The 15,663-nt window shown below is 44.9% G+C and overlaps 2 protein-coding genes across 2 annotated transcripts in view; both read left to right on the top strand.

Annotated features, from left to right (window-relative positions):
- LOC109885165 (tetraspanin-7) overlaps positions 1-9,285 on the top strand; it is a 37,603-nt gene extending 28,318 nt beyond the window's left edge. Inside the window, exons 2-8 of the mRNA XM_031823944.1 lie at positions 3,303-3,491; positions 3,992-4,066; positions 4,314-4,409; positions 4,606-4,761; positions 4,838-4,921; positions 5,935-6,016; positions 7,571-9,285. Of these exons, the coding sequence (XP_031679804.1) occupies positions 3,303-3,491; positions 3,992-4,066; positions 4,314-4,409; positions 4,606-4,761; positions 4,838-4,921; positions 5,935-6,003 (669 nt within the window). The 3' untranslated portion in view covers positions 6,004-6,016; positions 7,571-9,285. The remainder of the gene's footprint in view (positions 1-3,302; positions 3,492-3,991; positions 4,067-4,313; positions 4,410-4,605; positions 4,762-4,837; positions 4,922-5,934; positions 6,017-7,570) is intronic.
- A 936-nt stretch (positions 9,286-10,221) lies between these two features.
- Positions 10,222-11,886, top strand: LOC109875973 (mid1-interacting protein 1-B). Its single transcript, XM_020468430.2, has 2 exons — positions 10,222-10,405; positions 10,605-11,886. The coding sequence occupies exon 2, from the start codon at positions 10,934-10,936 to the stop codon at positions 11,405-11,407; it is 474 nt and encodes a 157-aa protein (XP_020324019.1). The 5' UTR covers positions 10,222-10,405; positions 10,605-10,933; the 3' UTR covers positions 11,408-11,886.
- Positions 11,887-15,663: the final 3,777 nt, after the last annotated feature.

Raw genomic sequence — 15,663 nt, 5'->3', positions numbered from 1 at the left:
GAGGGTTGAACCTGCGCCTATACAGTGTCCGACTGGTCGAAGTTACGTACCGCTTGGTGTCCGTGATAAATTGATTCGGTGGGCCCACACACTACCGTCTGCGGGTCATCCGGGGATTGATAGGACAGTGCGGGGTCTTAGGGGGAAATACTGGTGGCCCACCTTAGATAGGGATGTGAGGCTCTATGTCTCTTCCTGTTCGGTATGCGCCCAGAGTAAGGCTCCTAGGCACCTTCCTAGAGGGAAGTTACAGCCCCTCCCGGTTCCACAACGGCCATGGTCCCATCTCTCGGTAGATTTCCTTACTGATCTTCCCCCATCTCAGGGGAACACTACCGTTCTGGTCGTTGTGGATCGGTTCTCTATGTCCTGCCGTCTCCTCCCATTGCCTGGTCTCCCTACGGCCCTACAGACTGCAGAGGCTCTATTTACCCACGTCTTCCGGCACTATGGGGTTCCAGAGGATATCGTCTCCGATCGGGGTCCCCAGTTCACGTCCCGGGTTTGGAAGGCGTTTATGGAGCATCTGGGGATCTCGGTCAGCCTTACCTCTGGTTATCACCCCGAAAGTAATGGGCAGGTGGAGAGAGTAAACCAGGAAGTGGGTAGGTTTCTGAGGTCGTATTGCCAGGACCGGCCAGGAGAATGGGCGAGGTACGTCCCGTGGGCAGAGTTGGCCCAGAACTCTCTTCGGCATTCGTCCACGAATATGTCGCCATTCGAATGCGTACTGGGCTACCAGCCGGTCCTGGCTCCGTGGCATCAGAGTCAGACCGAGGCTCCTGCGGTGGAGGAGTGGGTACAGCGCTCTAGAGAGACCTGGCGGGCAGTCCAGGATTCTCTCAGGCAGGCCAGTGAACGGCAGAAGAGAGACGCTGACCGCCACCGCAGTGAGGCCCCGGTGTCCGCACCAGGGGACAGGGTCTGGCTCTCGACCCGAAACCTGCCCCTCCGCCTGCCCTGCCGGAAGCTGGGGCCGCAGTGTGTGGGGCCATTTAAAGTCCTGAGGAGGATAAACGAGGTTTGTTATAGATTGCTACTTCCCTCTTATTATCGCATTAACCCCTCGTTTCATGTGTCTCTCCTCAGGCCGGTGGTAGCTGGTCCCCTACAAGACAATGAGGTACCGGAGGTCCCTCCACCCCCTCTGGACATCGAGGGGTCCCCGGCGTACACAGTACGAGCTATTCTGGTCTCGAGACGCCGGGTGAGGGGCCTGCAGTACCTCGTGGACTGGTAGGGGTACGGTCCGGAGGAGAGGTGCTGGGTACCGGGGAGGGACATTTTAGATCCTTCCCTCTTGAGGGATTTCCACCGCCTCCACCCGGATCGCCCCGCGCCTCGTCCTCCGGGTCGTCCTCGAGGCCGTGGTCGGCGCACTGAGGGAGCCGCGCGTCAGGGGGGGGGGGGGGGGGTACTGTCACGAACCTCGCCGAAGATGGTGCCTCTTCCTGTTCGGGCGGGGCTCGGCGGTCGTCGTCGCCGGCCTATTAGCTGCCATCGATTCCCTTTCCGTTTGTTTTGGTTATTGGTTAATTGGGTACACCTGTTTTGTATTAGGGTTTGTTTGTAGGGTATTTAAGGGCACTAGGCCCGCTGGGTATTTGTGCGGGCTTGTTTTTTGTTACTCTGTGTTTGATGGTGTGATTTATTTGTGTCTTTATTCTCCGGACTATTTTTGTCCTGTTGTTTGGACTGGCAACTTATATACGCCCTGTGTGTTGGCGTGACCGTTTTGTTGCGCTGGTGAATAAATTTGACAAACGACTGAACCCTGCTCTCTGCGCCTGATTCCACCCACCACTCCTAGTTGATCGTAACACTCCCTCACCAACTTCAAACATCTGCTATCTGAGCAGCTAACCGATCGCTGCAGCTGTACATAGTCTATCGGTAAATAGCCCACCCATTTCTACCTACCTCATCCCCATACTGTTTTTATTTATTTACTTTTCTGCTCTTTTGCACACCAATATCTCTACCTGTACATGACCATCTGATCATTTATCACTCCAGTGTTAATCTGCAAAATTGTAATTATTCGCCTACCTCCTCATGCCTTTTGCACACAATGTATATAGACTCCCCTTTTTTTTCTACTGTGTTATTGACTTGTTAATTGACTTGTTAACTCCATGTGTAAATCTGTGTTGTCTGTTCACACTGCTATGCTTTATCTTGGCCAGGTCACAGTTGCAAATGAGAACTTGTTCTCAACTAGCCTACCTGGTTAAGAGAAAGATGGAGGTGTGGATGCTTCAAGACAGCGTCTCCTATTAGTCATCTAGTGTTTATATCACAGAGAGAGCAAAGTGTTCAGTCTACAGCGACTAATGCAAGCTGGTGTTGGTGGGCTTTTGGAAGGCCTGCATTCACTCAGTCACTCTTTTCACGCCACTTCGATACAAAGTGATTTTCATAGTAGGTTAGAAGAGCATTTTCGCTAAACCTAACCCTAACCCATTTCCTAACCTTAACCTCAGTCTCCTAACCCGCTACATTAATTATCCTAGCCTGTGGCGTACGTTCTACTAACCTTCCACAAATAAAATAGTTTTTCGCCTTATGAATATGGAGTTTTTCCTGGTCATGACACACCAGTCATCATTCACGAGTAGGGCCAAAGATGGTGGAAAAATCAATATATCCCATAAAGGCTGTTTGCCATTGAAACAAATGTTCACAGTTCCCATCTACTTAATGGAATTTGTATTTGTTTCATTGACCCATTGTTGACATTGTCCCAAAATGTTTTGCTTGTCGACACTCAAGTTTTCAAGATATGTAACTTTCAAAATACAGAAATCATCATATGGTATGATTTCTGTATTTTGAAAGTGAAATATCTTGAAAACTTGACAGCAGCTGGGTCTGGTTTACTTAGTAAGTTTTAGTTATTTTTAACCAGAAAAAAGAGCCTATAAAATGTCTCGCTTTCTCTTCTGTCTCATGAGCCATGCAGTGAGGATTCAGTTTCTTTCATTGGGTGGCAGCAAAGAGCTATCTCCAGTGCCACTAACAGCATTATAGTAGATCGGCAGTGTATCATTTACAGTGTAATCAATGGTTTATTACACAGAGAAATTGACTGCTTTTATGGACGACTGCTTAAACAGACCACTGACATTTCATATCATATGAACGTGTCATTTAGCATGAAGCTGTGATGTTTGTGTTACAGTTTTGCCACCTATCATCTCTATGGGTCTGAAACCTCCAGTGATGCCCTTGATGACGTTTTAGTGACAGGGCTCTAATGCTCTTTCACCTTCTCTCGCCCCTCTCTCTTTCTCTCTGTCCAGATCACGGGGGCGATCCTCTTAGCTGTGGGACTATGGGGAAAGTTTATGCTGGGTGCGTACATATCTATCATCGCTGACAGCTCCACCAACGCTCCTTATGTTCTCATCGGCACCGGAACATGCATCATCGTGTTCGGACTGTTTGGATGCTTCGCTACCTGCCGCGGGAGCCCATGGATGCTCAAGCTGGTGAGAGCTAGGAGAAGTTGGTGAGAGCTAGGAGAAGTTGGTGAGAGCTAGGAGAAGTTGGTGAGTGCTAGGAGAAGTTGATGAGAGCCAGGAGAAGTTGATGAGAGCTAGGAGAAGTTGATGAGAGCTAGGAGAAGTTGATGAGAGCTAGGAGAAGTTGATGAGAGCTAGGAGAAGTTGTCATCCGAGTAACTCAAATTTGTCTATTTCTTCCCACTGGGGAAGAAACAGAATTCAACATCTGTTCCACATTGGTTCAAAGTAATATCATTGAAATGACGTGGAAACAACGTTAATTCATCCAGTGTGTGCCCAGTGGGTTTGTTTATGTCTTTGTTTAATTTCTTTCCTTCTAAAAATGTCTTCCTTTCCTACTGTCATTCAACGTTCCTTGCAGTGTTTCGAGAATCTTATCGTGAGCAAAGGGTGAGAAAGTCTGCAAAATATACACAGTAACTCAGTGTCCGTTTTGTGGCGCCCTGTGTGCCCTCTCTCTGCAGTATGCCATGTTCCTGTCCCTGATCTTCCTGGCAGAGCTTGTGGCTGGCATCTCCGGCTTTGTCTTTCGTCATGAGGTAGGTGGCCCTGCCATACCTGCCTCTGGCACTCACCCACAGAATCATGAGTACCCACCCACAGGGCACAGATGTCGATTCAACATCTATTCCACAGTAGTTCAACGTAATTTTGTTGAACTGACGTGGATACAATGTTGATTCAACCAGTGTGTGCCCAGTGGGCAGGATTCATCAGTCAGTGTCCATCTGTTTCACAACGGGAGAAGCTATGAACACAACAAGAACTTTGTGTTTGTGTTCCCAGATAAAGGGAACCTTCCAGAGGACCTTCAGTGAGGCAGTGAAGAACTACAATTCCCAGGACGAGAGGAGCCTGGCTGTGGACAATGTGCAGCGCAGTGTGAGTGACGGTCATTTTGACAGCCAAATTAGGGTTGTGATTAAAAACGGACTGTGATAAATCTCTCTCTCTCCAACCCCCTCACTCTCTATCTCTCTTGCTCTCTCCATCTCTCTCTCTATCTCCCCTCCCTCTCTATCCCTCTCTCGCTCTCTCTCCCTCTCCATCTCTCTCCATCCCCCCTCTCTCCCTCCAGTTGAAATGCTGTGGTGTGTTGAACTACACCAGCTGGTTGTCCAGTATCTGGTTCCCTAACAACGGCATCCCACCCAGCTGCTGTGCAAGCATCTCTGACTGTAACGCTTCTGACCTGCACAATGTCACCATAGCCCCCAGCAAAGTCCACCAGCAGGTCAGACACACACACGGACAGACAGACACACACCGTACACACTGACAAACACACTCACTTGCCTTGTCTTCTACAGGGCTGTTATGAGCTGGTGACTGACTTCATTGAGACTAACATGGGGATCATTGCTGGAGTGACATTTGGAATAGCTGTCTCACAAGTAAGTAACAGTATGGGCCAGTTGTTCTTCCACGCTCCTTCTGTGTGTGTGTGTGTGTGTGTGTGAGCGTGCGCCCAGTGCAGGTTATTAATGATTACACACGGCTGGGGCGATGTTCACCGCTGCTCCTTCAGACCCAATCAGCTAGTCCGCCACTCAGAGCCTGTTCCATCACACACATACCATTCAGGCGCGCCTCGGGAACTATTATGCAGACCAGAGTACAACAGCACACACACACACGCTCTCTCCCCTATCTCCTTCCTTCTCCAGCTCCCTCTCTCTCCATTTCTCCTCTCTCTCCTCTCCCTCCTTCGCTCTCTCCTCTCTCTCTCTCTCTTTACTATGCGCGAGTGTGGTCGTTACCTCCTGCTTGGCTGACATGCTCGATTAGCCCCACAGCGCCGCTCGTCGTCACAGCGACCCCCTCCATTACCCTTAATGGGCCTGGGGGAGGTAGGTAGAGAGAGTGAGAGTGTGTGTGTGTCTCCGTGGACGCTGTGACCTGCGACAGCCTGCTCTTCTGCAGTCCCGAGCCCATTAATTGCACTGTAAACGTTATGGAGGGAAGCGGCGAGGGGAGAAGGAGGGGTGGCAGAGAGAGATCAATGACACCTCTTATAGGAGCAGCCACCCATTTAATTCATCTTATCCCTATCCCATCCTGCCTCTCCTCCTTCCTTCACTGATCCCTCCTTGGCCCTCCATCCCCTGGCAATGAGGATGGAGGGAAGAGGGAGAGGGTGGAGAGAAGATGGAGAGGGTGGAGGGAAGAGGGGGAGGGTGGAGGGAAGAGGGGGAAGGGTGAAGGGAAGAGGGGGAGGATGGAGGGAAGACTGAGGACCTTTAAGAGAGATTATTTATTGTGTGCTGTTGGAACTGACTCATTTTCATCACCACCCCCCCCTCTCTCTCCCACTCTCTCCTCTCTTGCTCTCTCCCCCATTATCTCTCTCTCTTTCTCCCACTCTCTCTTTCTCTCTCTTTTTCACTCTCTCTCTCTTTCTCTCCAGTCAATTGGTATGCTGTTGGCATGCTGTCTGTCGCGGCTTATCACTGCCAACCAATATGAGATGGTGTAGCAGTGAGGTGCAGGTGAGTCTGACACAAATACTTCATTTGAATCCACCAATCAAATTTACAAAAAAAGGATCCAAACATTTCAAAGGTCCCTGTGTGCAGGGTACAGAAAGCACATCCTTCTCCAAACAGCTAGGCTGCCCATGACAGCTGAAACAGAGCAGTACCTAGCCAATTGCTTTGCCCTGGTTTTTGTCAGGCCCGCAATCTGGAGGCCACGCACTGCAAGCCTGTGTTCGTGGCCGAGACTGCCAAATATCAGCCCCGCCAGCTTGCACCTCCACCCCACCAGCTTGCACCTCCACCCCAGGCTGTCCCAGCATGCCACGAGGGGCTGGTATTTAAGCAGCTTCTCAGCAAGGGCCTGCTCCATGTAGCCGTCCAATGAGCAGCCCACTTCCAAAACGAACACCTCCCCCTGGCCTCCCCCCACAACAACATCTGGCACACAGGAAACAGGAATGTTTATGCATGCGTGCTGTTGGTGAGACCACTTGTCCCACCTCGCTGGCTATCCGGTCAACAAGGCGGTCATGCCTAGCAATGTATAAATCCTTGTATGATCCCCAGCCATTCACAACATGGGCAATGGACTCCATTTCATTTGACTCATGTAGAATACAAAATGGGTCATTATCTGCAGGGTACCAGAGTGCTACACACACACACTTGTGTAGTGCTATTTGTCTCTGTGACTAAGTGCAATGCATCCAGTGTAATAAGGGGTTGTGTCACAGACCTCCATGGCTGGAACCCCTACAGCCACCTGCAAGTCGCTGTCAAACACACATACACACACACACAAACGTGATCTCACTATGCAAGGTAGTTATCGCTAGCTCACACCTTCCCAGCAAGGCCCCTCTAATTGGCCGTCCCTGACTGTGCTGCTGTGGATTATAAATAAAGCTTTTTGGCTCGCAATTAAACACTCTGATTTATACCGTGTGGGCAGGGCTGTGTGGCGTGATTATGCCTTAAAGAGTTAGAATCCCCCACTTCTCCCCCCTATGACACACTGGCTTAACCTCATAGGGTTTAGCCTGATAGGGTTTAGCCTGCTAGCGGTTAGCATGGCCGAGCTTCACCAGAGCGTCATTGTCAATTTGAAGCTTGCAGAAAATATTACTGGCTCCTATCCATCAGACATTGGTTGGCTGTTTTGTCACTTCAGAAGCCTCAGGGCTCTAAATAGACCAGAAGCCTGGCATGGGAGGCTCCGGGTGGGTTAACCGACAGACTGCGTTCCACAGGTGCAGAGAGAGAAAGAGTGGCATTTAGGCTTCTTACACACATCACAGTCTAAAGGCTCCACTCATTACAGCAGACAAATGGCTATCCCTCTGGCTGTGTGGCGGCCCTGCAGAGACTTCTCAGGGAGATCTGTCTTCCAAAAGCTTCAGGTGACAAGTTCCAAAAGAGAGGATCCCCTCATTGTCACTGATTATGGGTGGTGGGGATGGTGTTTTCAGGGAATGTAGTCACACATGCGCAGACACACACGTACACACACAATCATGTTGAGTCTCTCTGTGATTGTCGGCACCTTTGTTATTTGTTTCCTTCCAGGGAGACCAGGAGGAGGAGAGTGTACACGTCACCTTGGAAACTGGGGAGGAACACACCCAAACACTCCATTCTTACTTTTCCAATCCTTATCTTTCTTACTTTATCACTCTCTTTTTCTCTCTTTCAACACATTCCTTAATATGCCATCATGCCATGACTAAAAATGTTACCTTTCAAGACCTTAATTCTTTTAAAATGAATGGTTGTCGATTAGCACCTGCCTCAGCCATATGCTCTGATCCAGGCATGCCTAATTCAAACAGTACCAATCTTCACTTACACAAGTTGACAATATTCCTAAGAAATTGCCTTGATGCAACATAGCTCCTCGTTCCACTGCTATCTTCCCCAGTCTAAATTTCCTGGAAATACTTTGAGAGATGCCATCAGAATTTCCAATATGAGGTCTTCGAAAGAAACTTGAGCCCACTCAGAAGGGACTGAGTTTCTCTGACTGACACACACGCGCACACACACACAGCATCTGCTTTTTGCTGCTACATGGACTACAGTAAACCTACATCCTGCTTCTAATGACTATCACTCTAAATGACCTTGTGCAAGTTGCTCTCTGTGGATGTGTATTTGTGATGCGTTTAGATCCTCTGTATTCAGTCGTGTACTTGGTGATCTCTGCCACTCCCTCCCCTGTGCCTTCTGTCTGTCAGTCATAATCAGTCATAATGTTGTTTTAACTAGTCATGTGTGTTTCTATAACAGTAGTCTGAGACAAAGCCATTTTTCTGGTTTAAACTCCAGTTTTGGTGTTCAAATGTTTTTACACATTCACCTTCTGCTTGAGATCCCACTCTATTTGACTATCCTTGTCCATTCTCCAGCACATCCAGTTCTCTCTCTCTCCACCGCCACACCCCAGTACATTCGGTTCCAACACCCTCCTCCCTGACTGACGCATATCGCTGCACAAACTAGAGTTTCACTGAGTCAGCACTGCTTTCTGATGATGAGAGAAGACTATTCTACTTCCTGTCTTTTGTTGTTGCTGTTTGCTTCTCACTATATGGGATTGGTAGACAGAGAGACAGCAAACTGGGCACAGACTGGTTGAATCAACATTGTCATTTCAATGAAATGATGTGGAATAGACAATGAATTGATGTCTGTGTCCAGTGAGAGAAAGAGAGAGAGAGTCATTCTCAGTGGCAGACTTGATGTGTTCGAGCTCGATTCGGTCTGTCATTGCTCTGGCTTGGAACAATAAAATGAAATACCACTTTTTAAAGATTTGCCACTTTTGTATATTACTTAAATGGAGAATCAGTAAAATGACGGCAACCTCTTAGGTGGTAATGACTGTAGGAATAATAAGCTTTAGTGAGGGCCTGGGGGTAGAATGGAGTGGGGCAGACCACCGAGGTCACTAACACTGTTAATGGTTTCATTCAACTGTCATGTGAGTACAGAAAGCTGGTTCCAAGATTCTATTTCTGTAATTACTAGGATTCTTTTAGGTTTTTGTTTTTGTTTTGGGGTTTTGACGCATTCTGAAGTTGCTCTGTGTTTTCGCGGGATCAGTATAAAACCAATTTCCATGATCAAATTATCTCTCAATCCAAAATTGGACAGATAAAATAAGACTGTATAAAAAAAGAACGTTTTAAAATGCATCACCAGCTAGCATGCCAACAAATGTATGTTGATATTGTGAACAATTGTGATCTTAAATCTATGAATAAAATGGTCATTACATCGTTTCAGTTGTGAGCTTCTGTTGTGAGATATTTACTCTTTTGTTTCTAGAAACGAGTATTTTTTGTTGTTGATAATAACGTGGGTAGTTAATCATCATTAATTCATTCTGCCCCTGATAGATCCAATATAATTTACAGGTAGCAATAATATTTTTTACCCCACGGTGTCACTATCACATCTATGAAAAACGTATTCGCGATCCCGTCTAGAAAGGGTGTTCGTGAGACAGATTTGACCATAGAATTAGCAATTAGAATAATTTAATAGGATCTTTATGGGCTTGACTCTAAAAAAACATACGAACAAGAACAACATCCAATGAAATCCTTACCGTTTGTTACAATGTAACTTATTCACAATGGACATCCGTATTCGTGATCATGAATCTGTTACAGCATCAAACTATAATATGTTGATACAGCATAAAAAACGAACTACTTTGTTGATAGTGTATACATTGTTAAAAATTGTCACTAGTACACCTACTACTTAAAGTGTTTTTGTGGGCAGGAATGACGCAACCCCAGCCTGAATTAAACTCCTGCTTCAACACGTCGCCAGTTTCCTCAGATGAGCCTGCTCTATTCCACTACTCAAATTACATAATTATGATTCCTTCCTCGCCTCCGTATTTCTTTGAAAGGATGTCATTTGAGACCCTCAAATTCAAATGTACACGAGCCCTGGTTTTACGAAAACTGTGAAAGCAAGTTCGTCACAGTACACATTTGAGTTATCAGTATTGAAGTGACATTATGTTATTTTCTTCATAATCTCTCCAAAAGAGGAAGTATGGAAGGAGGTAAAGATAGGTGTTTTTGTTGAAGGAAGTAAACATGTTCTAACCGGGAATTGACTTGCCAGAAAATCAGCGGGGTTGGTGAGAGACCGGCTAAAATCTGATTGGCTGAAAACGGAGTTACGGCTTGTGGGCTGACGCAAGTACGCCACTCTGCATCTCACTGTCCTCCTGCTGGTGCTGAGGATTTATTAATTAAGCTAGCAAGCTGCTATCGGTCGCTTTGCTCACAACAAGCTGTCAAATTAAGACTTTATGCCTTCAACAGAAGTTTAACAGGTGAAGTGGTTATTCGGAAAAATACCAGGGACGATAACATCACGGTGAGTTTGTACTGCTTGAGCTAAATGTATTCTACAAATATGGCTAGCTAATGTTAGCTGTTAATTCAGTGAGTTGGGAACGGAAGCATCTATTGGCCAGTGTAAGGATTTCTTAATTTTTGGTAGGCCTACTATGCAACTAATGATACTGAAATAACGTTACTTGAAGTAACTAACCGTATGGTGTCTCTTATTTCAGGTCGTTCATCCTGTTACTTTGGCCTGAGGGGAAAACATTCGACTGAGACAGATCCGGGAACGCCCTTAGAAAAAATACACTTGTTAGTCAATTAGTGAGTAACGTTAGGTAGCACAGTCTCACAAGGCAGGCAAGACGTTTGAGAAGTCTGGACGTTTCCTCGGGCTGAGTAAGCTTTTGCAGCAGCTACATTTGTAATTGTAATCCGATAAAGAGCATTAGCTAGTTAGCTTGTTAAGGTTGATTTCAGACTGACAGAGTAAAACTGCATTATCATCGGTGACTCGAGGTAACTAGATTATCTGCACGCGGTCAGGTTTCTCGCAAAAATGATGCACATTTCGGATTCGTACAATCAAAAGAATTCATTGTTCAATGCAATGAACCGATTTATTGGTGCTGTGAATAACATGGATCAGACGGTGATGGTTCCTAGTCTGCTAAGAGACGTGCCTCTAGACGAGGAAGAAGAGGTGAAAACGATATCACCGATTAGGACCGCCAGCAATGGGTCAACCACCTATTTCCAGGACGGGGACATGTACAATTACTATGTGCTATTAAAATCGATCAGGAATGACATCGAATGGGGGGTCCTACAAGCCGACGACAGGCGGAAAGAAAAAATGGGGGTGACCGCGTTGGACATATCCAGAATAGAATCCGATGATGATGATTTGGAGAAACAATTTCATTATCATTTGACCGGACTACACACGGTTCTGTCTAAGCTTACCCGGAAAGCAAACACCCTCACGAACAGGTACAATCAGGAGATTGGAATAAGGGGCTGTGGACTGTGACTACTAGAAAGTTGAGTGTGTCAGACGATAACATCAAAAGCCATTGAATGGTGGGAATTTCCTAGTGATATCGTTTGTATTTATTCCCACAGTGGGAATAAATAAATGTGACCTACTAGACGTTTCATATGCATTGTTAAAAATGTCCATCTACTGTTTGAATGATTTGTTTCCACTAAATCTTGTGTATTAATGGCTTTTTGTATGGATGGTCTTATCAACAAAAATGTTGTAATGTGGATTGGGCAACATTGCATAATGCCTACTGACAGGTATTTCATATGTTATGGTAACAATGAGTCATTGCCATACTATTGACTAAATCATATGCTTGATAATCTATGAATTGGAATCAAATGATAATCATTTTGAATTTGAGAGATTCCAAGAGATTAACACCAACTGTAAAACTTATTTAAGCACTGTTTTATTTTTCTATAGAAATGACAGCTCAGCGATTAAACATCTGCTTATTGTTATGTTGTGATCAGTTTATTTGACACAGTCACTGGTGTATTGAGAGGTACACAACTTCGGCATGATAGTTTTGTGACTTGATTAAACTGTAAGATTGTGATTAGTCTGAACTGAAGCCTACAGTGGGTATAGAAAGTCACCACCCCCTTTCAAAATGTTCACCTTTTGTTGCCTTACAGCCTGAAATGTAAACGCATACATTTAGACTTTTCCCAGCTTTATTTACACACCATAACCCACAACATCCAAGTGAATCTTTCTCTTCTAAACTCAAAGTAAAACAGTAAAATGCCCTATTTGGATAAGTGAACCCCCCCACCCCTTAGAATTGCAAACTTGCTGAGGTATAACCAACCACCTTCAAGATCACAAGTCAAGCTAATTGTCTTCCATCTGTGATCCATTTTAGGACTTTGATCAGTTCAGAATAAAAGCTGTTTTTTTTATAGAGGACTCCACTGCTCAGTAGTGCAATTCAAAGAGTCCACTATGGTAGGAAAGATACTGTCAAAGGATCTACGAGATAAAGTTGTGAAAAGGCACAAGTCGGGATGGATATAAAAAGATTTCAAAGGCTTTGTCCCTTGGAGCACAGTTAAGACCATTTTTATTTAACTGTTAGTTTACCAGGTAAGTTGACTGAGAACATTCTCATTTACAGCAACGACCTGGGGAATAGTTACAGGGGAGAGGAGGTGATGAATGAGCCACCCAGACCCCGCATAGATCAGGCCGTCCCTCCAAACTGGATAACCGGGCAAGGAGGAGACTGATCAGAGAGGCTACCAAGAAGCCATTGGTGACTTTGAGGGAGTTTCAGGCATTTATGGCAAAGACTGGTCAATGTGTGCATGTGCCCACTATCACAAGCACTCTACAAATCTGGCCTCTATGGAAGGGTGGCAAGAAGAAAAAACCCACATCAAGTCTCGTTTGAGCTTTGCCAAAAAGCACATCGTAGATTCTGAGGGAAAGTGGAAAAAGATGCTGTGGTCAAATGAGACAAATTTAACTTTTTGGTCTGAATGCACAATGATAGGTCTAGAGAAAACCCAATACATATTTCCACCCAAAGAACACCATGTCTACAGTAAAGAACACCATGTCTACAGTAAAGAACACCATGCCTACAGTAAAACACCATGCCTACAGTAAAGAACACCATGCCTACAGTAAAGAACACCATGCCTACAGTAAAGAACACCATGTCTACAGTAAACACCATGTCTACAGTAAAACACCATGCCTACAGTAAAACACCATGTCTACAGTAAAACACCATGTCTACAGTAAAAACACCATGCCTACAGTAAAGAACACCATGCCTACAGTAAAGAACACCATGTCTACAGTAAACAGCATGTCTACAGTAAAGAACAGCATGCCTACAGTAAAGAACAGCATGCCTACAGTAAAGAACACCATGCCTACAGTAAAGAACACCATGTTTACAGTAAAGAACACCATGTCTACAGTAAACACCATGCCTACAGTAAATAACACCATGTCTACAGTAAAGAACACCATGCCAACAGTAAAACACCACGCCTACAGTAAAGAACACCATGCCTACAGTAAAGAACACCATGTCTACAGTAAAGAACCCCATGTCTACAGTAAAGAACACCATGTCTACAGTAAAGAACACCATGTTTACAGTAAAGAACACCATGTCTACAGTAAAGAACACCATGCCTACAGTAAAGAACAGCATGCCTACATTAAAGAACACCATGCCTACAGTAAAGAACACCATGCCTACAGTAAAGAACAGCATGCCTACAGTAAAGAACAGCATGCCTACAGTAAAGAACACCATGCCTACAGTAAAGAACACCATGCCTACAGTAAAGAACACCATGCCTACAGTAAAGAACACCATGCCTACAGTAAAGAACACCATGCCTACAGTAAACACCATGTCTACAGTAAAGAACAGCATGCCTACAGTAAAGAACAGCATGCCTACAGTAAAGAACACCATGCCTACAGTAAAGAACACCATGCCTACAGTAAAGAGCAGCATGCCTACAGTAAAGAACAGCATGCCTACAGTAAAGAACACCATGCCTACAGTAAAGAACACCATGCCTATAGTAAAGAACACCATGCCTACAGTAAACACCATGTCTACAGTAAAGAACACCATGTCTACACTAAAACACTATGTCTACACTAAAACACTGTCTACAGTAAAGAACACCATGTCTACAGTAAAGAACACCATGCCTACAGTAAAGAACACCATGCCTACAGTAAACACCATGTCTACAGTAAAGAACAGCATGCCTACAGTAAAGAACAGCATGCCTACAGTAAAGAACACCATGCCTACAGTAAAGAACAGCATGCCTACAGTAAAGAACAGCATGCCTACAGTAAAGAACAGCATGCCTACAGTAAAGAACAGCATGCCTACAGTAAAGAACACCATGCCTACAGTAAAGAACACCATGCCTACAGTAAAGAACACCATGCCTACAGTAAACACCATGTCTACAGTAAAGAACACCATGTCTACACTAAAACACTATGTCTACAGTAAAGAACACTGTCTACAGTAAAACACCATGTCTACATTAAAGAACACCATGCCTACAGTAAAGAACACCATGTCTACAGTAAAGAGCACAATGTATACAGTAAAACACCATGCCTACAGTAAAACACTATGTCTACAGTAAAGAACACCATGTCTACAGTAAAGAACACCATGTCTACAGTAAAACACTATGTCTACAGTAAAACACCATGCCTACAGTAAAACACCATGCCTACAGTAAAACACTATGTCTACAGTAAAGAACACCATGTCTACAGTAAAGAACACCATGTCTACAGTAAAGAACACCATGTTTACAGTAAAGAACACCATGTCTACAGTAAAGAACACCATGTCTACAGTAAAACACTGTCTACAGTAAAGAACACCATGTCTACAGTAAAGAACACCATGTCTACAGTAAAGAACACCATGTCTACAGTAAAGAACACCATGTCTACAGTAAAGAACACTATGTCTACAGTAAAGAACACCATGCCTACAGTAAAACACTATGTCTACAGTAAAGAACACCATGTCTACAGTAAAGAACACCATGTCTACAGTAAAGAACACCATGTCTACAGTAAAGAACACCATGTCTACAGTAAAGAACACCATGCCTACAGTAAAACACTATGTCTACAGTAAAGAACACCATGTCTACAGTAAAACACCATGTCTACAGTAAAGAACACCATGCCTACAGTAAAACACCATGTCTACAGTAAAGAACACCATGTCTACAGTAAAACACCACGTCTACAGTAAAGAACACCAAGTTTACAGTAAAACACCATGTCTACAGTAAAACACTATGTCTACAGTAAAGAACACCATGCCTACAGTAAAACACCATGCCTACAGTAAAGAACACCATGTCTACGGTAAAGAACACCATGCCTACAGTAAAACACTATGTCTACAGTAAAGAACACCATGTCTACAGTAAAACACCATACCTACAGTAAAACACCATGTCTACAGTAAAGAACACCATGTCTACAGTAAAACACCATGTCTACAGTAAAACACGGTGGTGGCAGCATCCTATTGTGGAGGTGTTTCTCTTCAGCAGGGTCAGGAAAGAAGGGAAAATGGACAGTGCAAAATACCGACAGATTCTTGAGAACCAGCTGCCCTCTGCCAGGAAGTTGAAAATGGGAAGATGGTTCACTTTTCAACATGACAATGACCCATAGCACACTGCCAAAGCAACCGTACAGTGGCTGAAGGA

Source organism: Oncorhynchus kisutch, linkage group LG5 (genome assembly GCF_002021735.2).
Source record: "Oncorhynchus kisutch isolate 150728-3 linkage group LG5, Okis_V2, whole genome shotgun sequence".
Classification (NCBI taxonomy): Eukaryota; Metazoa; Chordata; class Actinopteri; order Salmoniformes; family Salmonidae; genus Oncorhynchus; species Oncorhynchus kisutch.
The sequence above is the reverse complement of the archived record's forward strand: the minus strand, read 5'-3'. Positions and strand labels throughout refer to the sequence as shown.